Source organism: Hyla sarda, chromosome 2 (assembly GCF_029499605.1).
Source record: "Hyla sarda isolate aHylSar1 chromosome 2, aHylSar1.hap1, whole genome shotgun sequence".
NCBI lineage: Eukaryota > Metazoa > Chordata > Amphibia > Anura > Hylidae > Hyla > Hyla sarda.
In genome coordinates, this window is record NC_079190.1 from 145,229,195 (window position 1) to 145,254,066 (window position 24,872).

The following is a 24,872-nucleotide window of genomic DNA, read 5'->3' on the forward strand; positions in this document are numbered from 1 at the left end:
ACCCGACAAAACAGGTTGGATTTACAATACAAAATCAGGCCCATTTTATTTTAAATATTTCCATTCATATTATTTGGACCTAGTATCTGCTATTTTATTCTGTCATATACACCCTATCGCTACAAAGTTAGAATACTGTACCCAGAGGACACGTTATGTCTAATTAAATCTAATTTCATACTACCGCTGCCACGCGGTATTGTGATGGCCGCCGGGGAGAATAAAAAAAATACTGCTTGCGCCGTCTTTTTCTCCCGCTGAAAAACAGCAGAGCCCGACTGACCCCATTGACTATAATGGGGTCCATCAGGACCCGCTGTTACGCCAAATGACGGCCATCAAACAGCACAAAAAAAAAGTGACTGCCAGTTCTTGACAGGCGCAACAGCAGTGTTAAAAGTAGCCTAATTTAGTCATACAGAATTTATAATTGTTACCATTTACTCATCACAGAACATAGGTATTTCAATATTCTTCTCAAAATATACAGAGGATAACTTGTGTTTGTAAAATAAATCAACCTGCTTTACTAAATAATAGAGTAATGCTAACACAAGTTTAAATAAAAAAAAGATCAAATTCATAAAGACTTTACAAATATGATTTAATTCTTTATTTTTTCTTTTTAAAAGCCATTCCTCTTAAATAAGATCCTAAACATTCACCAGACTGTCACTGTATAAAAATGTACAGTGGCTTTATTGACATGTACATTCCATAAAGTTTACATCTGCAAAGATATGAGGCACACTCAGTATTGCACTTCATTAAAATTTCAGGCTCAAACATAACCCAGAAAGTTAAATGAAACTGCCTTTGTAATGTAGTAAATCTTATACAGGACAAACATTGATATCTTTATGTACTATGTACAGCATTTGTTACAACTTTTATACCTTGTTATGTTATGTGCCCTCCGAACGCAATGTCTTTCTTCTCTGCTGAGCACATTGCAGTCCTCTCCAGCAACCAGAGAGTTTTATTAACAGTCTAGAAGATAAACATATATACTCCTCTTTTTCCGCAAGATGCAGGTATGTGTGTACAGGGCTATTGGAAAGTCAGTGCTCATTACTGTAACTTTTCTTCTGATCATACATATACTGTATACATATATTTATATATCCTTGATATGGAGAGCCTTTTTATATGCTGTGTATCCAAGCATTTATACACATCTGGTGCCTTGTCAGTGGTGCTTTATGTAATGACCACATGCAAGCACCTCACAAGTAGCTATCAGTTTAAGAAATACAAAACATTGAGTTTGGTATGAAGAGTATGAATTGAGAATACACAGCTGTATCTGGTGCCTCCTTCCTGTTTCCTTGTTCGTAGACTCTTAAGTGGTCCCATCCTGACCGGATGCTGTCGTCCAGAACCTGCCTGGCGTGACGGACTGCTATAGTCCATCGCAAAATTAACAAAGGAAAAAAATATATAAACTGGAAAAGTAGTGTGAGCTCATTTAAAAAGTGTGGGCATTTCTGCACACTCCACAGCCCAAGGCAAACTCTTCTCCGGTGGGTGGGTGGACCACATGAAGAGGGCACTCTGTCCCTTCAAGCTGTTTGCCTTTTGGACCTATTAAAAAAAAAAAAAAAGTGTACATAAAATGATCAAGTAAAGTACAAAGTTACAAGCTTAGATTTCATATAGCCATATAAGCAGCAATGACAAGGCTTGAGAATCTTGGATGAGAAAATTATTCATATATGGGATATACTGTGCAGGAAAAAGCCCGCCGCTGGGAGCCCCCTCTCACCCCCCCGCATTCTCTGCTGGGGCGCCCAAGCACGGAGCGATAACGGAGTCTCATGACATCACGACCATGCCCCCCTCATGACGTCGCGCCCTCCCTCTCAATGTAAGTCTATGGGAGCTGCCATGACGGCCACGTGGCCGTAACATAACGAGCCTCGGGCGCTGCAGCCGGCGTTCTAAACGAATAACAGGTGCTGCAAGGAGATTGCGGGGGGGCCCAATGGCAGTCAGACATCTTATCCTCTATCCTTTGGATAGGGGATAAGATGTCTAGGGGATAAGATGTCTAGGGGCCAAGTACCCCTTTAAGGTCTATTCACACATACAGTATCCTGCGCAGATTTGATGCACAGGATTTGTAACTGCCAATTAGAAGCTGCGCTCAGTCATTTAGTTTACATTGAAATCTATGCAAGGAAAGAGGATATCAAGCGCAGCAGCTCGAATGCAAGGAGTTTATTCAGTGCAGCAACTCACAAGGAACAGGATAGCAGTGACTCATTTGATTATCTAAGCGATCTTATACTGACAACAGTATCAGTAGGAGTGAGTAAGAACGCTTAGACAATCGAAATGCGTCACTGCTATCCTGTTCCTTGTGAGTTGCTGCACTGAATAAACTCCTTGCATTCGAGCTGCTGCGCTGGATATCCTCTTTCTTTGCATACAGCCTAAGCATTGTCCATGCTATTCCGTGACGCAGCTGGCGTCTATAGGGGGTGAGCTGATTTTACCTTTGGTTCATTACATTGAAATCTGCAGCAGAAAATCCTGCGCATCAAATCTGCAAAGGATACTGTACGTGTGAACACACCCTTAAAGGAGATCTTGTCCTCTAAAATTCTGAAAAACTTATCTCCTATCCATATATCTCAATGGGAGAGCCCAGCGGACCCCCCGCGATCTAAAACTTCTCTCCTATCCTGCAGTATAGGGGAGAAGTTTTTTTATTTTGGAGGTTAAGACTTTTCTTTTAAGGACACAGCCAATTTTAAAATTTGTGTTTTCATTTTTCCTCCTCGCCTTTTACAGAGGCATAACTCTTATTAATTGGTCAAAAGTGAAAAGAAAGCAGAATTTAATTTTTATTTATTTATATTTTTTTTTTGGGGGGGGGGGGGGGGGGGAGGTGGAATTCGGTTTGTACGCAGTGCGCATAATTATGGTAAAATTACATGCTCTCTCTATTTTGTAGTTTAAAGTGGTTAAAACAATACCTAATTTATATAGTTTTTCTACTATTGTGCTACTTTGGCATTTTATTGAGGCTTGCACTGTTCACCCTGCAGGATCATAAACCATGTATTTTTATAGTTCGGACAATGCTGAACATGGCAATACCAAAGCATAGCATTATACAGTGTGATCATAGCTCCAATTATACAGCCAAGCTGAGCCAGGCTGCATAATTGGATTGGGGATCCTGCACCATTTTAGCTTATTGGACCCCCATGATTACATTGTAGGTCTGATGAGCACCCAGAGTTATCCGACATGTGGGATTTAATCCTTTAGATGTAGTGATCGGCATTGATCACAGTGTCTAAAAGGTTAATGACAGAGAGTGGAGATATTAGTGGTGGGTTTCTGGATACTGAGTGGCAGTCTGTCACCGCCAATAAAGCGAGCGCAGAAGCTGTACATTTGTGCCCTGGTACGTTAAATCCCAGATGGCAAGTGCATACATTTACGCTCATTTTCATTGAGCGGACTGTCTCAGATCACACTAAGCCTGAAGAGTAAGGCAAATTGCCACAGAGCAGGGATCTCCCTTGATCGCTCTGTATGGTAAATTAACAGTAATTTGGAGAAATAACACTGTATATTCAGAGACCCTCCAAATCTGACAACATTTCTACATCTGCTATCCCACCAACCTGCAGGGCAATGTGGAAGTTCTTCTTTAAGTATGCTGGTCATTCTCTGAAAGTCATCATGGCAAGCATTACAAAAATGTGTTGTTCCAAAACAGAAAAATACAGCCACTGAGCAGCAGTATCGACACTTGTATTCTAGGAAATCTGTACCATGTTTCGGACACATCTGTCACAAAAGAAAATAGAACAGCAACTTGAGTCAAATACAGTTCTCACATAACACTGTGCAATACATCGATAAATGGTGTTAAATAAAGGGCTGCTAATAAAAGGGTTATCCAGCTTTCCCACAGAATAGGTATGTAATGTGCTCACGGGGATTTCCACTGAGCAGATGTCCAAAACGGGGCTGGATGGAAAGTTAGATGGCGCATGCTCCATGTATTGTTTATGGGGGGCGCAGAAGATACCAGAGTACAGCACTCTGGTATCCTTGGCGCTCTCCCATAGACAGTTTGTGGAGTACATGCAGTTTTCTGCTCCATGCTATTCTATCCTGTGGCTAGGGAATAAGTTGCTAGATAACCCCTTTTAACAGACTGAGTACAAACTCCCCGTTGTGTAAGGCCTGTCTAACAGATAAAACACTACATATTTTCTGAAATTTTTATAAAACTGCAATACAGTGCATTTTCCTAAGAGATGGGATGGGGCTATTTGTTCCCCTAATTGGAATCATACCTGAGCCCTGGACACATCTGAGCATGCTCCACATATCAGCTCTCTTGGATCATAGTCGTCTCCTTGGCCAGCCTCAGCATCACAACGTGCTTCCCCACCAAAATATGCCTTCAAATAAAGTGAGAGCAATAACCATTTAATTTTGTTACTGTCATTTACTGGAATATGGAAGAAAGTTATTCCTTCTGCTTAGTTAGCGTAGCTTGCTTAAGGAATATAAGTTTCCATAAACCTTTTCTGAGTTTGAGCCTTGTTTTAATTGTGCATTAACCAAAGCATCTTGTAAAATGTTTACCTTATTTTTCATAGTGAAAAGGTTCTCTAAACATTCTTAGCAAAACAAATCATTAACTAATAGAAAATAGTCCAAATTTTATTGCAATTCTAATTTATGTTTATTAGAAAAAGAGCTTCATACAACACCTACAGTGATCATGATTAGTATTGGCACAGTAAAGGGCAATTGCTACAGAAAAACCCATAATGTCCCCAAACTGTCAAATGCACATGTGGAGTCTTCCCAACATTCCTTATTATGCAAATCACTGGAAATGGTAAGGCTTCTGGATTATAGGCTCCTGCTTTGTACCCTGTTAAATCCATGAGCCCTAAGATGAGGGTTTTTGTTTTGGGTACTATCTTACCAGAGTTTTCCCACAAAGCTGACAAGTGTGTTTCTTGGGGCAACACCCCTTTAATCTTGGACCTGTCTTACGTGGGCAAATTAGGATTATTTTAAAGGGGAAAAGTACATTACCTAAGTAGTGTTTGGAACAGTTTGGATCAAGTACACTTTAAATGACCATAAGCAGATCTCAACATCTAAAGATATGATGTTGAATGTGTGTGTAGCCAGAAATACCTTTTTGCATTTGTAGCAGACATAATAAGCATATCGGTTCATGGCATAACTGGCTGGGTCGTTGTAAAATCGTACTCCTGGTGTAGTGATTGCATCACTTTTGTGTAGTCCTTCATATTCCAGCCTCATCAAAGCCTTTCTTCTCACATCTTCATAAAGGTCTCGGATTGGGTCTAGAAGATCTTTTAACACTGAATGATTTATTTTGTTCTATAAATAGACAAAGAATAATTATTTTCAATTTTGACAGTATCATAACTAAGAGTGGTCAATATATGAAGATTGTCCATACAGTGAAAATAGAAAGTGTAGGAGCTTTCTACAGCAAGAAGTTACATCCCAAAATAAGAGTATGGGCCACATAAAGCCCAGAAATTCACACCAAATCATTCAGATTTGCAGATTATGATTATGGCTTAAAAAAATACTTCGAAACCCTGTAGTTACGGATCAGCTGGAGATGTATTGTGGAATTAGACTTCCCCGATAGTAGCACAACAAACACCAAAATTGTAGAGAACATGTTAACAAGTTAACCCCTTAAGGACGCAGGACGTAAATGTACGTCCTGGTGCGGTGGTACTTAACGCACCAGGACGTACATTTACGTCCTAAGCATAACCGCGGGCATCGGAGCGATGCCCGTGTCATGCGCGGCTGATCCCGGCTGCTGATCGCAGCCAGGGACCCGCCGGCAATGGCCGACGCCCGCGATCTCGCGGGCGTCCGCCATTAACCCCTCAGGTGCCGGGATCAATACAGATCCCGGCATCTGCGGCAGTGCGCGATTTGAATGAATGATCGGATCGCCCGCAGCGCTGCTGCGGTGATCCGATCATTCATAACGCCGCACGGAGGTCGCCTCTCCTTCCTCCGTACGGCTCCCGGCGTCTCCTGCTCTGGTCTGTGATCGAGCAGACCAGAGCAGAAGATCGCCGATAACACTGATCTGTTCTATGTCCTATACATAGAACAGATCAGTATTAGCAATCATGGTATTGCTATGAATAGTCCCCTATGGGGACTATTCAAGTGTAAAAAAAAAAATGTAAAAATATGTAAAAGTAAAAAAAAAGTGAAAAATCCCCTCCCCCAATAAAAAAGTAAAACGTCCGTTTTTTCCTATTTTACCCCCAAAAAGCGTAATTTTTTTTAATAGACATATTTGGTATTGCCGCGTGCGTAAATGTCCGAACTATTAAAATAAAATGTTAATGATCCTGTACGGTTAACGGCGTGAACGAAAAAAAGTCAAAAATTCCTACTTTAATACATTTTATTAAAAAAAAAAATTATAAAAAATGTATTAAAAGTTTTTTATATGCCAATGTGGTATCAAAAAAAAGTACAAATCATGGCGCAAAAAATGAGCCCCCATACCGCCGCTTATACGGAAAAATAAAAAAGTTATAGGTCATCAAAATAAAGGGATTATAAACGTACTAATTTGGTTAAAAAGTTTGTGATTTTTTTTAAGCGCAACAATAATATAAATGTAATAATGGGTATCATTTTAATCGTATTGACCCTCAGAATAAAGAACACACGTCATTTTTACCATAAATTGTACGGCGTGAAAACGAAACCTTCCAAAATTAGCAAAATTGCGTTTTTCGTTTTAATTTCCCCACAGAAATAGTGTTTTTTGGTTGCGCCATACATTTTATGATATAATGAGTTATGTCATTACAAAGGACAACTTGTCGCGCAAAAAACAAGCCCTCATACTAGTCTGTGGATGAAAATATAAGAGTTATGATTTTTAGAAGGCGAGGAGGAAAAAATGAAAACTTAAAAATTAAATTGTCTGAGTCCTTAAGGCCAAAATGGGCTGAGTCCTTAAGGGGTTAAAGGGGTTATCCAGGAAAAAACTTTTTTTTTATATATCAACTAGCTCCAGAAAGTTAAACAGATTTGTAAATTACTTCTATTAAAAAATCTTAATCCTTTCAGTACTTATGAGCTTCTGAAGTTTAGGTTGTTCTTGTTTCTGTCTAAGTAATCTCTGATGACACGTGTCTCGGGAACCGCCCAGTTTAGAAGAGGGTTGCTATGGGAATTTGCTTCTAAACTGGGCGTTTCCCGAGACACGTGTGATCAGAGATTACTTAGACAGAAAAGAACAACCTTATCTTCAGAAGCTCATAATTACTGAAAGGATTAAGCTTTTTTAATAGAAGTAATTTACAAATCTGTTTAACTTTCTGGAACCAGTTGATATATATATAAAAAAGTTTTTTCCTGGAATACCCCTTTAATTTCCACATGGATTTGGTGTGAATTTTTGCTGTGGTGTGAAATTTGGCTGAAATTGTGGAAGACTTGACTACTTTGCTGTTCCGTTTCAGATTTTCTGCATAGAAACTATTCAGAAAATCCAAAGCGATTCCAGCAAGTGTGGCTGAAAACTTAAATCTACACTGGGCAGGCTGCAGGCACAAGTAGACATAAGTGATACAGTATACTAGAATGCCATCCAAATTAGGTACCTTGCAGATAGGACAGGACATAAAACCAAAGGTTATCCGTGGCCCCAGCCATCTGTTTTCTAAGACACGTCGACAACATTGCAGGTGGAACACATGGCTGCAGTCCAGCTATAAACAAAAAAACACACCGTTACAGTTAAAACCGTAACACAAAATGATATGATATAAAAGGCTAGTGGATAAATATACAAGCTTTACCAACAGACAATACAAGCTACCTGAACACAATGTTCTGACAATGTGTACATGTAGAGATTAATTGGAGATAAGAAAATATACACTGTGTATATTATTCCTGAGAGATACTGCAATCAACGTTGCTCAAATGCTTACATGTTTTCTTTGAAATCTAAGATTTATAGACAAGTTAAGCACTTAGGAGGGGTATACCATGTAAAGTATTGGCACAGTCTTGTCTTACAGGCAATGTATTGACTAGAGATGAGCGAACTTAAATTAGATTCAGCTTTCAGGTGCTCCCGTGGGCTGGAAAAGGTGGATACAGTCCTAGGAGACTCTTTCCTAGGACTGTGTCCAACGGAGCACCTGAAAGCTGAACTAATTTATGCAGGATAAGTCATCAACTGTCGAGCCGAGAAGTTCGTGACGAATTGAATTTACTGTAAGTTCGAAGTTCGCTCATTTCTAGTACTGACTATAGTCATGGAAGATATAATTATATTAATCAGTACAAAGACACGTCAGAAACAGTTGTGTTAAAAATAAACAATCTAGCCAAGGCTGCTTTCACACTGAGTATTCATCCGTTATTAAACATCCATTTTCTGTATTGTATAATTAAAAAACAGATGTATAATAACAGATGAAATAACTGTGACAACGGCTTAAAACGTCAGTCAAAATAACGGCCATATTCATCTGTTAAGACCGGTTAAAACATCCTTCATGTACCGTTATTTTATGGCCGTTTTAACACTTTTGTTTACAGACTCCCACAGCCGGGACTACTACTACTACTACATCATGGAATAGACTTGTTTTCATGATGGGAGTAGTAGTTCCCCAGCTGCGGGAGTCTGCCGGTGGCTGGGGAGGCTACATTAGTGTTAGTACTACTACCCCCATCATGGAACAGACTCTGTTCCATGTTGGGGGTTGTAGTACAGGGGCTGAGGGATTGATCGCACAGAGTCTCACTTCTGAGACCCGATGTGATCATAAGCGATTAAACAGGGGGAACGGGCGGCATGCTCTGCTCCTCTGCGATGTACGGTGTATTTTTACTTTCACTTTTAAATTCCCCACCGGGAGCCCTGAAAGAACGCCACACCAAGGAGCCATTCAGGGCTAAACTATTATTTTGACCCCCAAATGTATACCCCCATGCATATTTATAATAATTCATTGGCTCGTCAGGTACAGAGATGAGCAGCAGAAAATAGACATGTCCCGGCGGTGCGCTGATTGCGCTAGCAGCATCTGGGACATGTCGAGCGGCGGCGGTGAATGACGCCTACATGCAGGACATGTCTGCTTCATTCATTCAATCACAGCCGCCGGTACCCGACATGTCCTGCTGCTACCCTGCTCCATGAAGATGAGGAGCAGGCAGCGGGAGGGGGAATAAGGACACTGGGGGGGGGGGGGGGGGCGGGGTGAATAAGGATAAGCACACCCTGCAGGGGATTTCAAAATGAAAGTTTACACAGCAAGAAAATATGTACATTGCAGGGGTGCGCAGCATGCCGCCCGCTCCCCTGCTTTATAACTGCTGATCACATCGGGTCTCAAGTGAGACCCGGTGCAATCAATCCCTTAACCCCTGTACTACTACCCCCAACATGGAACAGACTGTTTCATGATGGAGGTAGTAGTACAAACACTAATGTAGCCTCCCGCAGCTGGGGGAACTACTACTCCCATCATGGAAAGGAGTCTGTTCCGTGATGGGAGTAGTAGTCCCTCAGCACTGCAGGAGTCTGCTGAGGTCACCTCTTCTGAGCATGCTCAGAAGTAATAATGGATATTATAAACCAGGTGCAAACGGATGACATTAAAGGCTCATCCGTTTGCCATAGACTTCACTGGGCGTTATTTCACCGTTCGTTTTGACGGAAGAAAAATTTGTGCATGTGACATTTTTTCTTCCGTCACAAATAACGTCCGTTATTCATAACGGGTGATAACGGATATTCAAAAAATCCCATAGACATGAATGGGATTTTGTAACGGCCGTTTTTTAAGGGTTTTCTAACGGAAGTTTATAGCGGATCTTTTAACGGAGCAAAAGCAAAGTGTGAAAGCAGCCTATGACTGCACTTAAAATTTAGTAATTTTGGAAACCATAATAAAACAATCTTAACCTGAATAGCAGGAGCTGCTGAAAGTGCTTCAGTAAAGCAGATCATGCACATGTCATCTGCATCTTGTTTCAAAGTTGTTGCATTTTTATCACAGCCATGAAGACAGGGTAAGCAGTGGTCTTCATTCTTCACACCCCCACAAGGATGGCCACATGGGTGAGTCTTGCTACAAGCTGTCTTAGCATATTCCTGCAAACATGGAAAATCATTCTTAAATGTTCATAGGGCATTGTACGATTACCATTGCACTGAAAATCTCAGCTTCTCTGTCGCTCTTCATTGAGGGACAGCTTACAGATTGGTATATGCGCTTGCCACTCGGAGGTGCTGACACTAGGAAAAAAAGATGGTTGGGAGCTCCCCAGACCTGGTCTTTTTTATCATTAGTTTCTATTAAGGGCTGTTCATTTAGGTTCTTTACTCCCTTTTATTTCTCTTTTCAGGTGGGGGTTCAGGAGCATGGTGCTGCCTGTTCCCCCATATGCGGCTAAGGGGCACGGGACATAAAGCATGCACTGTTAACCCCTTCCCACCAATGGCCAGCACCTGGGTTTGCACCTAGGGTCCGGGTCCCCCTATTTCCCTGCTCGTCCTGTCTGTCGCAGCCTGACGTGATGCAGGTTCAAAGCTGGCTGGCTTCAAAGCTGACTGAAGACTATAAGAAGACAGGTTAGTACATATCCCCCCCCCCTCCCTTTTTTCTCTTTCAGGGGGGGGACTGTGTTTTATGCATAGCTAAATCCTGTGGAGGACAGCTTCCAGCATTTTGCAGCAGCTTCCTCCACAGGAGTTTCTTGCCAGCTCACCTCATACTTTCCGCTGGGAGTGCAGCCGGCGGGAGTTCATGGCTCTGGCAGCACGTGACCGCATTTCTGGCCCTGAACCAGCACGCTCCGGGGGGGCTAGACTGCGCCTCCTCACCTTTTATTACCACGGGATGGGGACTATGGCGGGTGGTAGCTCTGCCATTTTTTTTCTTCCCCTGTTCTTCATGCGAGCCAGTAGATAAGAGGTGCCGACGGAATGACTACTACTACCTCCTCCTCTCCGGCTCGCGTGCTGCTGGAGTTTTCTGGCCCGCCCTCCTTCCCCGTTGCGGGGGTTGGAGTGGGCAAAAGTTCTATGGCTCCCGCGGCAGCTGCCAGAGGGAGCTCGTTATCCTGCAGCGCGGCCACTTTTGGTCCCCTACCTCGGAGATGTTCGGCAGCTTGGCAGGCACTTAAATAGCACTGCTATTGCAGTCGCTGCTCCAGGGGCTTCTGTCTGCTGCATAGAAGTTCTAGTCTCTGCAGGCAGCACTTTCAAGGGTGCCCTGCGCCCCATGCTCCCTTCCAGACACATCCTTGTATGAGGTTTTAAACATTTATATATATATATTTCTTTATTAATATATAAATTCAAATAGAAGCAGCACATCCAAAAAAAGCGGATTCAATGAACTGGGTGCAAGCACAATGGAATCTCGGTGTCCCGGATCACAACTTGTATAAAATAGAAGGATGCAGCACTCCCAATTAGAGTTGAAAAAAAAGTTGTAGTTTATTCCAAGATGCAGACAACGTTTCGGCGAGAGATCGCCGAAACGTTGTCTGCATCTTGGAATAAACTACAAGTTTTTTTTCAACACTAATTGGGAGTGCTGCATCCTTCTATTTTATTAATATATAGCCGGGAAAAAAAGATAAATAGTATTCCTTGGTTACTCAAAATATTGTGTGGTTGGGCACCCTCTGGTGGCCAATACTTGTATTGCACTCCGATTTCTTTTGCAGCCTTAGCAGACCTTTATCGGTATCTGGGGGGCTGCTTTATTCACCCTGACAAAAAGGTGACCCGATAGTCACAAGCGACATGAGCCGCTTAAGGTTTCCCTCTGGCATCCCTACTCCTGCATTGTTGCTCGCTGTTGTGGAGCATATGCAAACCGCCGTGGCTGATCATTGCCAGTGATTCTTTTTCCCTTGGAAACTACCTGGGGATAGATTCAAGCAAACTGTTCTTCCCTACTGAGTGCCATACAAGGTACACATTTTTTTTGTGTTCCTGACAGACGCTCCAGTCTCTTTTGAGACTCCTCATCTATCAGGTCTGCCGGTCTCCCATTCTGGGTGTGTTCTTGGCATGTCATGCCCTTCCCTCGGACTACCGCACCTGCGGTTAGTGCTCCGGTTTACCACATCCAGCACAATTCCCCATGGGAATTTTCCTGCGGGGGCACGGATTGGGTCTGACATTATTATGCCAGACGGTAGTCTCGCCTGTCACCCATTTTAGAGCTGTCGCATCCGCGGCTGGTGCTCAGGTATCCCACTACTGGTGCGAGGTATCCTAGGCATGACCTGTTGTATACTATGCTAGTATGCCAGACAGTGGTCTGCATGGTTTTCTCTGCCGCCTGTCTCTCATCACACACCTGGTGTATCTGCGGCTGGATTCCAGTACCTCACTACTGTGCGAGGTGCCGATGAAAATACTTTTTTCTAATAGACCCATACCAGTAAGTCAGACAGTTGTCTGCATGTTTTCCTACACCGCCTGTCACACATCACACGGCTGACATATCGGCGGTTGGCGCTCCGGTACCTCACTACTGTGCGAAGTGCCGATGGATGGACTTGTTGTCTACTATGGATCCATACCAGTAAGCCAGACATTGGTCTACATGGTTGCCGTTACCGCCATCATACATCAAACGCCTGATGTATCTTGGCGAGGTGACCGATGGAATAACTAGTTGTCTACGATGGACCCATACCAGTAAGCCAGAAAGTGGTCTGCATGATTGCCTATACCGCCTGTCATTCATCAAATGGCTGATGTCTCTGCAGCTGGAGTTCCAGTACCCCACTGCTGTGCGAGTGGCTGACTGAATAACTTGTTGTCTACTATGGACCCATACCAGTAAGCCAGATGGTGGCCTGCATGGTTGCCTGTACCACTGGTAATACATCAAACTGCTGATGTATCTGCGACTTGAGTTCCGGCACCCCACTACTGTGAGAGGTGCCGACGAAATGACTCGTCGTCTTCTATGGACCCATGCCAGTGGTCTGCATGGTTTCCCACACCACCTGTCACACATCACCTGGCTGTTGTATCTGCGGACGGAGTTCCGGTACCTCGCCGCTGTGTGAAGTTCCCGATGGATTGACTCTCTGTCCACTGTTTATCCATGCTAGTAAGCCAAACGGATATCTGCATATTTTTCTTCTGCCGCCTGTCACACTGTGCACGGCTGCTGTATTTGAGCTGGAGTTCCCGTACCCTACAGGTATACGGGATTGATACCAGTCGGACAATCCATTGTCTGTTTGGTTTTCTACACCACCAGGTCGCCCGCTGGGGCCGCACTCTAGTACCTCCGCTTTCTGTGGGAGGTTGAATGGAGCGGCCCAGGGTGCATGGAAGTCCTATATTTGCCGACCAGACGGTTTTCGTGGGGTCAACTACCATAAACATTCACGGTGGACGGTAGTTCAGGTTACCCATTACCATGGTGTAGTTTCTAGTGGGTCTCCCCATGTTGCGCAGGGGCCTCATACCTTGCACCAAATACTGGTTTACAGGGTTACCTTCTAGGTCAGGTTCCTCTCTGCATGCCTGCTACTCTGTCTAAGGGCTGGTTTCTCACTTCACTGTGGATCTCCATATGTGGGAGACTGCGTGGCCACAGTCCCTTTGCCACATAGCCAGACTGTGTCTGCGTGGTGTTCTAATCCACCTGGTCACCTCCCCTGTTTCTGCCGATGCAGTGGCTGCTGTCCGATGTCTCTCTTTCCAGGTGCATTCTGCGGAGTGTGTACCTGTGGGTTCTTGGGACCTTTTCTACCTGTAAGTCACACTGTCTGCATTTTTCCTGCTCCACATTAATTCTTCATCTCCTGAGTCTGCGTCCGCAGAGTTGGTGGCTGGCGCCATTAGGAGATGGGGTGTGGGCTTTTTTTCTGCAGGTCCCAGGGACTTTCTCAGCAACAGCAGCATCACTCTGTTCTCCTTTCTTAGGTTGCACTGTTGGTCTGCTAGGGGCATACCTCCCTTCCTGCTGGTCCCTTGGATGTCTGCGGTTTCTTTTGTGTCCGCAGTCTTAGTACCCAACTGCTATTGTGGGGTACCCATGTCTGTGTTCCTACATATTTTAGGACCGCTCTGTAGGTGTAGAGCCCACATTTCCTTTTGCTAGGGGCTTCCGGTGATTTTGTTTTCGCAGTTCTGTGGCGGTTGATCACTTCTGTAATTTGACATGGGGCCTGCTGGGGGAGACAGTCAATTTAGCATCTCCCTATACCTCCAGGTGTTTTGTCTGGGGTTTCTGTCCGGGGTGTCTCAGGCTCCTCCTTGTCACTGTCTAGAATGGCTCTCAACATTTCTTGTAGTTAGTGCCCAGCTCCAGTGTACAGGATTCCGATCCCACTTGGGACACAAGGTGGCTCCTCTAAACAGTGATGGTTGTCGCTTGGGCCTGGGGGCTCCGTCGGCCCAGTACTTGCTCCGTGCCTGTGGGGCAGCGTTTCCCTGCTCCTACTGCGCATTTTTTGCCAATCCCCTTTCCCCAGGGGGTACGAGGATCAGGGGCACTGTCTGTACTTGAGTTTTCATCTCGACCACCTTTGTTTTCCATCTGGATGGACTATTTTGTTGAGTTGTTTCTGCCGCTGAGATGATGCCATCTCGCTGTTCCCACTATATAGGTGGAGTATCTGAGAGCATTAAACAGAGCCTTTTCCTGTCTAGGCTTGTGTGCTTACTGTCGACTATTACAGCCTGGCTCTCTTTTTTTTTTGTAATCTACTGCTGCTTGCGCAGCTTGGCGCTCTTCTCTGTTGGAGGAGTTTGTACAATCTCCCTGGAAGGGGTGTGTTCTTCCTTCCCTTTTGTCGGTTGTACTGCACTGACACCAGTCTTCTGGAGTCATCCTTCCTGTGCCCAGACCCTGAGAGTACCAGCTGGGTTCTCTTTTGTTTCTCCCTCTGTTCCCGTTCTGGCGGGATGTTTTCTTCAGTGTGCTCTGGTCTGCTCGGACCACTGGGGTCTGACTGCTTGGTCTCCTTGGCTTGGACTCTGTCATAGGATGCCGTGGCGTGCCTTCTTTTCAGGCGGCTCTTACGTTTCCTTGGGCCTTAGTGATGGTTCAGGTCTTGGGCATGTGCAGTGATCAGGCCAAGTCTCCTCCGCGATCCCATTAGTCGGGGCAGTCTTTCTGTCCTGCACTTCTTCATGGAAGTTTGTTGCCCGGAGAGTTTTCGCAGATGTCTGTTCGTCTTCCAGGTGACTCTACATCTCCAGTTTACTTGTCGGTCTCTCCGGTATCCGGGATGCCCCCCTTTTCAGGGTGTTTGCCGCTCCTTCTTCCTTCGGGGTCCATGTCCACTCGAGTTGGAGGGCTTTCAGGTTATCCGCATTACACCAGTATGGCTATTGTCTTCTGGGTGTTCATGGCGGGCCCTTGGGATAAGGGTTTTTTGGGTCTGCATCCGTTCAGGTCTTTGCTCCCTTACACCTGACCTCTCCAGAGCAGAATTCCATTTTTTTCCTTTGGTTTCTTGTCTCTCTATATAACCCGGGTGTCTGGGGTCTCTTCAGAGGATGGCCCCTTCCTTTAGTGTCCTAGTCCATTTCGTTGGGCGGGAGATCCATTTCTGAGCCTAATGTGTCTCCCGCCTGGGGGTTCCTCCGCAAGCCTTGTGGGCACGTAAGTTCAGTCTCGGGACTGATTGCTTTTCTCTGGTGGTTGTTTTTCCCACCCTAGGTGACTGCTTTGGTACGTCTCATCGGTAAGGTGTCCCCCAATGAATAGCGACAGAGAAAAGGAGATTTTTTTTGTACTCACCGTAAAATCTCTTTCTTGTAGCATTTATTGGGGGACACCGCACCCACCCATTTCTTCATCTTTTTTCTGGACTATTTTTTCCGGTTCTTTGGTTGTTTTCCGGGATTCCTTTCTAGGGTCCTTCGGACCTATTTCCTTGTTGGCTTCTCCTACTGCTTTGTGACAAAACTGATTGCCTCACTGCAGGTGGGCGGGTATATCCTGCCAGAGAGGAACCGTCTTTTTTTCCTAGTGTCAGCGCCTCCTAGTGGCAAGAGCATATACCCATCTGTAAGGTGTCCCAAATGAAGGCTACGAGAAAGATTTTACGGGAAAAAAACTTTTTTTTTTTTTTTTTTTAAAGATTTTTACCAACCTGACAGTCTGCATCAGAGCATACGCTCCCCACAGCTGATAACTCAGTCCCGTTTCTGGAACCACAAAAACGGCATGTTTCAGAGCTACTGCTAGCAGGCTTTCCTAAAATACATAAAAAAAGCATATATATTACAGCCATCCGTAGTTTCTATAAATCAAAACACTGTATTGTATGTATGGTAGTATGTAAAAGGCATAGACAGGTCTTGTCAAAAAGATTCAGAGGCAAACTTAAGGGGGGGTGTTATGCGGTGGAGTACCAAAGGCACCAGAAGAGTGGGGGGGGGGGGGGGGGGGAGTAAATCTAGGTTTATTTATTTGATTGCAGACTGAATGGGAACATTTATTTATTTAAAATAAAAAAAAGCCTTCAACCAGGTAACCATGTTAATGAACAATCATATTAACTAGAATCCTACCAGTTTGTTCTCTGAATTCAACCATTGCTTTCATAGTTTTAGAGTCTGCTAGCGCCATCAGCCAGAATAACTTGGTCCTTCCACAGCCCTCATGAAGGTCAACTTTGATTGCTTCTTCTTCCTCTTTGAACACCTGAACAAAATATAACAAAGGGTTGTTTATTATTCCCGGTCTATCCAGAAATAGATTTAGTTATTACTAAAACACTTAAGTGAAATGAAAGTTTATAGCTAACATGACAGCCTGAGATGCAGTAAAATAGTGGATTACTGCAATGCAACTTTTACTATTTGAGGGGGGGGGGGGGGGAAGAGATTTTTTTTTTACCAATAATGCGACCAGCACAAAGAATATGACGTGTGTGCACCCCATAGGGAGAAATTTAGGTCAAGGTAATGATTGCTGACCAGGTTGGAGTCCAAGCTTTAAAGAAAACATTTTCCAGCACCACCAGCTGTGGTCCATTTTACCTGTCTTTGATGGGATTTTGTTCGTCTATGGAGGTGGAGAAAGCGGTCGCAGTCGGTACACAGATTGCCACAAGCATTACACAAAATGATTGCCGCAGTTTCCCCATCATCGTGATTATCACACATTGGCTGAAAGAAAAATAGAACACAAATTTCTAAAATGTTCTTATGAATTAACATTTAGTATTAAAGCAAACTACACCTATGCTAGCAGGCATGTCTATTTATCATTCCCTATGTAATGTAGAGAAAACGCCTGTTTACAGTCAGTATGTTTCACACACAGACAACACTTTAGAAGCATCCTATCAGGAGCATATTCAGACAAAGAAATATATCTAAATTAGTAAAGCCAACTGATGGATCCATGATACAATGGAAACTAAATTAACAATATTCTATAAAAACTATTTGGAAATAAACTAATAACTTTCTTAAAAGACAATTTAGAATAACTCATCAAAATATATACCTGTTTTAAACTAGTGTAGAAAATACGTCCAGCACCAGGATGCAGTATAAAAACGAGTATATTTATTGAACTGAAGACAGGCTACAATACACGAAGAGACTTTGTGTATTATAGCCTGTCTTCAGTTCAATAAATATACCCGTTTTTATACCGCATCCTGGTGCTGGACATATTTTCTACATTCCTTGATTGGAGCCGAAGGCGGGACTGGTGGATCCGCGCACAGGTGTGGGATTACTGGGTGAGCAGTCTATTTCCTTTTCTATGTGTTTTAAACTAGTAGTCCGTAAGAAAATCTAAAATAGCACAATGTCTGTTTTGTGAACAAGATTTATTATTTGGATAGGATCACATGTGCTGACATACGCCATGTGTGACCCTACCCTAAAAGTGTTTTCTTTGAGATGTTACAGAAAGCACTATAAAAGGTTACCATTTGTTTTTGCTGTCCGTCTTTTCCCATCCATCTTCCAGAAGATAACCGGTCCACATGATCTTGATCAAGTACACACAATGATGCTACAGCCAACCATAGCTAAAATGATATAGCACAATATTAGTTTTATCATCAAGAACACTAAAAACAGCTCTTACAGATAAACAGATAAGTATGTTCATAACATTTTATATGTCTAGAACATGTCAAATTTGATCTGTGGAGGTCTGAATGTTCAGACCCCAACCAATTGTTAGAATGAGCAGTGAGAAAAACACAGCTGACCAAGACAATACCATAGACTTACATTGCAAGTTTGTTTCGCCTAGCGTGCTCTTCACCCAGCTAGTTCTATCTATGGGACATGGTCTGAACACCCCTTATCCATCAAAACCTTTGACAACCTTTGAAATATTCCATCATGCTGTAAATGTCCTTTAGCCATGTGTTCTGTAAATCCTACACCACTTTTTATATTAAAGGGATAGAGGATAAGATGTATGATCGCAGGGGTCCCTCTGCTGGGGACCCCCGTGATTTCTGCAGCCCCCATGCATTCTGTGCCGGGAGCTGCGTCCGAGACGGGGATGTGACATCCGAGATGGGAATGTGACGGACAGTGGACAGCGTTCCAGACCTGATTACGATCTCCTTCTTAAACAGCAGCGCAGTACTCGTGAAAAATCAAGTGTGTGGTTGAAGCTTCTTACACACTGCCAGTGTGACATGGCAGTGTAACGCCCGTCCGGGAACCCGGGGAGAATAGCGAAAGGAAAAGTGTTTTTTCCACCTGCTACTCCCATCTAAAACAACGGTGCCCAAGAGACCCCATAATAGTAAATGGGATCTGTCGGGACCTGTTTCCTGTTGTGCCCTGTCAAAAATAACGTCCCTTAACCCCTTAAGGACCAAGTCCATTTTGGCCTTAAGGACCAGAGTGTTTTTTGCACATCTGACCACTGTCACTTTAAACATTAATAACTCTGGAATGCTTTTAGTTATTCTGATTCAGAGATTGTTTTTTTGTGACATATTCTACTTTAACATAGTGGTAAATTTTTGTGGTAACTTGCATCCTTTCTTGGTGAAAAATCTCAAAATTTTAAAATTTTGCATTTTTCTAACTTTGAAGCTTTCTGCTTGTAAGGAAAATGGATATTACGAATAATTTTTTTTTTTATTCACATATACAATATGTATACTTTATGTTTGCATCATAACATTGACAAGTTTTTACTTTTGGAAGACATCAGAGGGCTTCAAAGTTCAGCAGCAATTTTCCAATTTTTCACAAAATTTTCAAACTCACAATTTTTCAGGGACCAGTTCAGGTTTGAAGTGGATTTGAAGGGTCTTCATATTAGAAATGATCCCATTATAAAAACTGCACCCCCCAAAGTATTCAAAATGACATTCAGTCAGCGTTTTAACCCTTTAGGTGTTTCACAGGAATAGCAGCAAAGTGCAGGAGAAAATTCACAATCTTCATTTTTTACACTTGCATGTTCTTGTAGACCCAATTTTTGAATTTTTTGAAAATATATTTATATTTGTAGCCAAATTCCTCTCGAGTAAGGACATACCTCATTTGTCTATGTAAATTGTTCAGCGGGCGCAGTAGAGGGCTCAGAAGCGAAGGAGCGACAAGGGGATTTTGGAGAGTGAGTTTTTCAGAAATGGTTTTTGGGGGCATGTTGCATTTAGGAAGCCCCTATGGTGCCAGAACAGCAAAAAGAAAAAACACATTGCATACCATTTTGGAAACTAGACCCCTTGAGGAACGTAACAAGGAATAAAGTGAGCCTTAATACCCCACAGGTGTTTTACGACTTTTTCACGACAAATGGTCCTGGGGGGTGTTGTAGAAGTTGTCCCCTGCTGGAAACAGCGGGACTTCTGCCAGTTAACCCGTGTGATGCTGCGCATCGCCGGGTTAACTGCGTGTCATATATATATATAAGCCGTGATGTGCGAACTGCCTGCACATTGCTTATATATAAGTCACTCTGCGGGTAGGGGGTTAAGGCACAAAAAAAAAAAGGGGCCTGACGGACGTTTTTTTTTTTATTAATAAATGAATACAAATACAGCAATGCCACATCTGACATATCACATATATACATATATATATAGTTAAATAAAAAGAACAAAAATAGGAGAGAAAAAAAACAAAAACAAAAAAACAAACAACAACCAAACAACAACAACCAACAACAACCACCAACAACAACCACCAACAACAACCACAACAACAACCACAACCACAACAACCACAACCACCACAACCACCACAACCACAACCACCACAACCACAACCACCACAACCACAACCACCACAACCACAACCACCACAACCACCACAACAACAACCACAACAACAACAACCACAACAACCAACAACAACCACAACAACCAACAACAACCACAACAACCACAACAACCACAACAACCAAATACAACCAACAACCAACAACAACCAACAACAACAACCACAAACAACCAACAACAACAACCACCACAACCACAACAACAACACAGAGAAAGATAAGAAATGGCAAAGTTCCTTAAAGGGGTACTCAGTTCCCTTGCATTTGAAGCTCCGCTCCCCAGCGTCCGGAAGTTATTGTTCCGAACGATGTGTGCGCGGGCTTCCGTGTTCAGGGCTGCCCCTGGTGCCGTCACGCCCCCTTCCTATAGACTTTCGTTGAGGGGCAGACGTGCCGTCACGAGGGGCGGCCCTGAACATGGAAGCCCGCACACACATCGTTCGGAACAATAACTTCCGGACGCTGGGGAGCGGAGTTCCGAAAGCAAGGGAATGGAGTACCCCTTTAAGTGATTATGGGCCTGACAGTATAGTAAAGTATCAGAGTCAAGGCTTCAATTTGTCATGGATTCAGCTATTCAAGTTCAAATGGGCCCTGTCTGATACCCAGTAGAAAAATGCATGATTTTCCCTAAATGAGTCCCAGGCTGACCAATACCATTTCCTCCATTCTACAGATACGATTAAGCGTCTCCACAAACTCCAGTCTAGAGGGTGTAACCGTAGATTTCCAATGTCTCGGGATGACCACCCTTGCAGCATTTAAAGTGTCGTAATAGTCCCCTTTTCGCCTTCGAGATAGTATAAGGATAATAACCTCCGAGATAGCAGCTGTCACGATGGGGCAGATGAAAAGGACTGCCCGTCGTCTTTAACGCTCTGCGCCGGTACGATTAGCCACGCCTACCACTGTTTTATTTTCGGGGTATGGCTTATATTACACCAATGCTTAGAAATTCTGCTACAGCTTATTTCATGGGTAGGTCTTATTTTCGGGGAAACTGTATATTATATATATTAACATTCTCGTTATGAAGTACTGAGTGCAGACTGAAGGAAGAAAACTTAAAAATTTTATTTTAGCACAAGGCCTCAAAAGAAAAAATAAATAAAATAAAAATGAAAGGTCTGAAATTTTTCCAAACAGATTGTATCCCTTTTTTGGGATTAAATGTATTTGTGGGGATACACTGTTCAGTACGGCATTTCCCACATGTTACAGGTTTTTGTATATGTAGTATCTCTGGAGAAGTAGGTGCACATGTCTGTACTTTTGTGAGTGTTTACTTTTTCGTCAATATTTAAGATAAAAAATAAAATAAATAAACACTTACCCTTGTGGTTGCGATACATCTCACTGGGGAACGATACTCTTCCTCCATCTTTGTCAGTGCAATGATTGTCTCTGCAATTGCATTTTTTGTCACACGGGACCAGGCCTCAGAAAGGTGCCCCTATAATGAATTTTATGGAGAAAAGGTCAAACTGACATTTCCTTCTGCTAACAGGACTCTCCATGCACCGATATTAAAAGTTTGACATTTTATTGCTACATTCTTAACATATTTGACAGGGTTAATAAATGTGTTGGAATCTAACAGAAGTAGCAAATTTGAAAAGATCTCTCTCAGGCTGCTTTCACACTATAAAAATTCATCCGTTACAAACGTCCGTTAGAAAAGCCCTGGTAAACGGCCATTAAACAATCCCATTAAAGTCTATGGGATTTTTTGATTATCCTTTATGACCCGTTATAGTCAGTCATGAATAACGGCCGTTAGTTGTGAAGGAAGAAATAACGGCACATGCACTAATTTTTCTTCCTTCACAAGAAACAGGTAAATTAACGGCCGTTATTTTTAACATTGAAGTCTACGGCTGAAGGATGAGCCTTTATGTCATCCGTTTGCACACAGTTTATTATATCCGTTATTACTTCTGAGCATGCTCAGAAGAGGTGACATCAGCAGACTCCTGCAGTGCTGAGGGAGGACTACTACTCCCATCATGGAACAGACTTGTTTCCATGATGGGCGTAGTAATTCCCCGGCTGCTGGAGTCTGCAGACAGCTGGGGAGGCTAGATTAGTGTTTGTACTACAACCCCCACCATGGAACAGAGTCTGTTCCATGATGGTTGTTGTAGTACAGGGGCTGAGGGATTGATCGCACCGGGTTTCATTCCTGAGACCCGATGCAATCAAAAGTTATTAAGCAGGGGAGCGGGCGGCATGCTACGCAACCCTGCGATGTATCAGTGTTTTTTAACTTTCATTTTTGAATCCCCCGCAGGGAGCCCTGAATGGCCAATTAGGGCTCTCAGCAAGAGATTGAAAAATGAACTTTGAGAGTAGCAGGGCCCAAGGAGCACTGTGGGGGGAAACATATATAGCGCTGCAGGGGGGCAGACATATAGCCTATATATCTAGCCCCCCAGCAGCGCATTAGATATGACTCCCGCCTGCGCATTAAATATATACCCCCGCAACGCATGTATATGTGCCTTTGCAGCTCTTCTATATACACATGCCCCTACCGCTGTATGAATAAAAAGTATTTCTATTAGCAGCACATAGAGCCGTCTCCCGACACTATGCACTTCTAATAGAAATACCTTTCATTCATATGGCAGCAGGTGTATTTGTATGTAGAAGCACTGGGGGGGCAGATAACGCTATATGTCTGCCCCCCACAGCTCTTCTATATACACATGCCCCTGCCGCCGTATGAATGAAAAGTATTTCTATTAGCAGCGCATAGTGTCGGCTCCCAGCAGTATGCGCTGCTAATAGAAATACCTTTCATTCATAAGGCAGCAGGTGTATTTGTATGTAGAAGCACTGGGGGTCAGACATATAGCGTTATCTGCCCCCCCCCAGTGCCTCTACATACAAATACACCTGCTGCCATATGAATGAAAGGTATTTCTATTAGCAGCACATAGAGTCCCTTTAAGGACTCAAAACAATCTTCATTTTTGCACTCATTTTTTCCTCCTCATCTTCTAAAAATAATAAACTCGTTCAATTTTGCACCTACAGACCCATATAAGGGCTTGTTTTTTGCATCACCAATTGTACTTTGTGACAGCATTATTTTATAACAATCTTAGGCAAAACAAAAAATTTATATTTGTGGCGTGAAATAAAAAAAAATGCCATTTTGCTAATTTTTAGGGCTTCCGTTTCTACGCAGTGCATTTTTCAGTAAAAAATACACATTATCTTTATTCTGAAGGTCCATACGGTTACAGGGATACCCAATTAATGTAGGTTTTATTTATTTTACTACTGTAAAAAAAAATATAACTACATGCACCAAAATTATTATGTTTAAAATTGTAATTTTCTGACCCCTATAACTTTTTTATTTTTCCAAGTATGAGGCTACATGAGGGCTTATTTTTTGCGCTGTGGTCTGGAGTTTTTATCGGTACCATTTTTTGTTTTGATGGGACTTTTTGATGGCTTTTTATTAATATTTTTATGGTATATGACGTGACCAAAAATTTACAATTTTGGACTTTGGTATTTTTTTTTAAAGTGTACGCTATACACCGTGTGGTTTAGCTAATGTTATATTTTAATAGTTCAGACCGACTGGACGGCAGGGAGAAAGGTAAAAGACCCCCCGCCGTCCTCTCAGCTGATTGGGATGCTGCGGCAGTCCTGAACAGCCCACTGAGCTAGCCAGGAACGGGATTTACAGCTTTAAAAACGCTGCAATCAACTGATTGCGGCATCTAAAGGGTTAATGCCGGACATCAGCCCGATCTGCGATATCCGGCATTAGCCGTAGGTCCAGGTTGCTGATAGCAACTGGGACCCACCGGGTATGATTCACGCTCTGCTGCCGAGTGCACGTCATACAGCGGGAGCCCACAATGGACGTATATACAGTCATGGCCGTAAATGTTGGCACCCCTGAATTTTTTCTAGAAAATGAAGTATTTCTCCCAGTAAAGGATTGCAGTAACACATGTTTTGCTATACACATGTCTATTCCCTTTGTGTGTATTGGAACTAAACCAAAAAAGGGAGGAAAAAAAGCAAATTGGACATAATGTCACACCAAACTCCAAAAATGGTCTGGACAAAATGATTGGCACCCTTTCAAAATTGTGGAAAAATAAGATAGTTTCAAGCATGTGATGATCCTTTTAACTCACCTGGGGCAAGCAACAGGTGTGGGCAACATAAAAATCACACCTGAAAGCAGATAAAAAGGAGAGAAGTTCACTTAGTCTTTGCATTGTGTGTGTGTGCCACACTAAGCACGGACAACAGAAAGAGGAGAAGAGAACTGTCTGAGGACTTGAGAACCAAAATTGTGGAAACATATCAACAATCTCAAGGTTACAAGTCCATCTCCAGAGATCTAGATTTGGCTTTGTCCACAGTGCGCAACATTTGTCCACAAGTTTGCAACCCATGGCACTGTAGCTAATCTCCCTGGCAGTGGACGGAAGAGAAAATTTGATGAAAGGTGTCAATGCAGGATATTCCGGATGGTGGATAAGCAGCCCCAAACAAGTTCCAAAGATATTCAAGCTGTCCTGCAGGCTCAGG

The 24,872-nt window shown here is 43.1% G+C and overlaps 1 protein-coding gene across 19 annotated transcripts in view; it reads right to left on the reverse strand.

The window, feature by feature from the left end:
- Positions 1–587: 587 nt before the first annotated feature.
- MYCBP2 (MYC binding protein 2) overlaps positions 588–24,872 on the reverse strand; it is a 318,664-nt gene continuing 294,379 nt past the window's right edge. For all 19 annotated transcript variants that reach the window (XM_056555563.1, XM_056555546.1, XM_056555556.1 and 16 more), the window contains 11 exons: positions 21,640–21,759; positions 17,977–18,078; positions 17,072–17,200; positions 16,601–16,733; positions 16,180–16,283; positions 9,998–10,186; positions 7,674–7,781; positions 5,185–5,394; positions 4,323–4,430; positions 3,642–3,807; positions 588–1,584 (listed from right to left, as the gene is read on the reverse strand). In XM_056555563.1, coding sequence (XP_056411538.1) covers positions 1,469–1,584; positions 3,642–3,807; positions 4,323–4,430; positions 5,185–5,394; positions 7,674–7,781; positions 9,998–10,186; positions 16,180–16,283; positions 16,601–16,733; positions 17,072–17,200; positions 17,977–18,078; positions 21,640–21,759 — 1,485 coding nt within the window. In that variant the 3' untranslated portion in view covers positions 588–1,468. The remainder of the gene's footprint in view (positions 1,585–3,641; positions 3,808–4,322; positions 4,431–5,184; positions 5,395–7,673; positions 7,782–9,997; positions 10,187–16,179; positions 16,284–16,600; positions 16,734–17,071; positions 17,201–17,976; positions 18,079–21,639; positions 21,760–24,872) is intronic.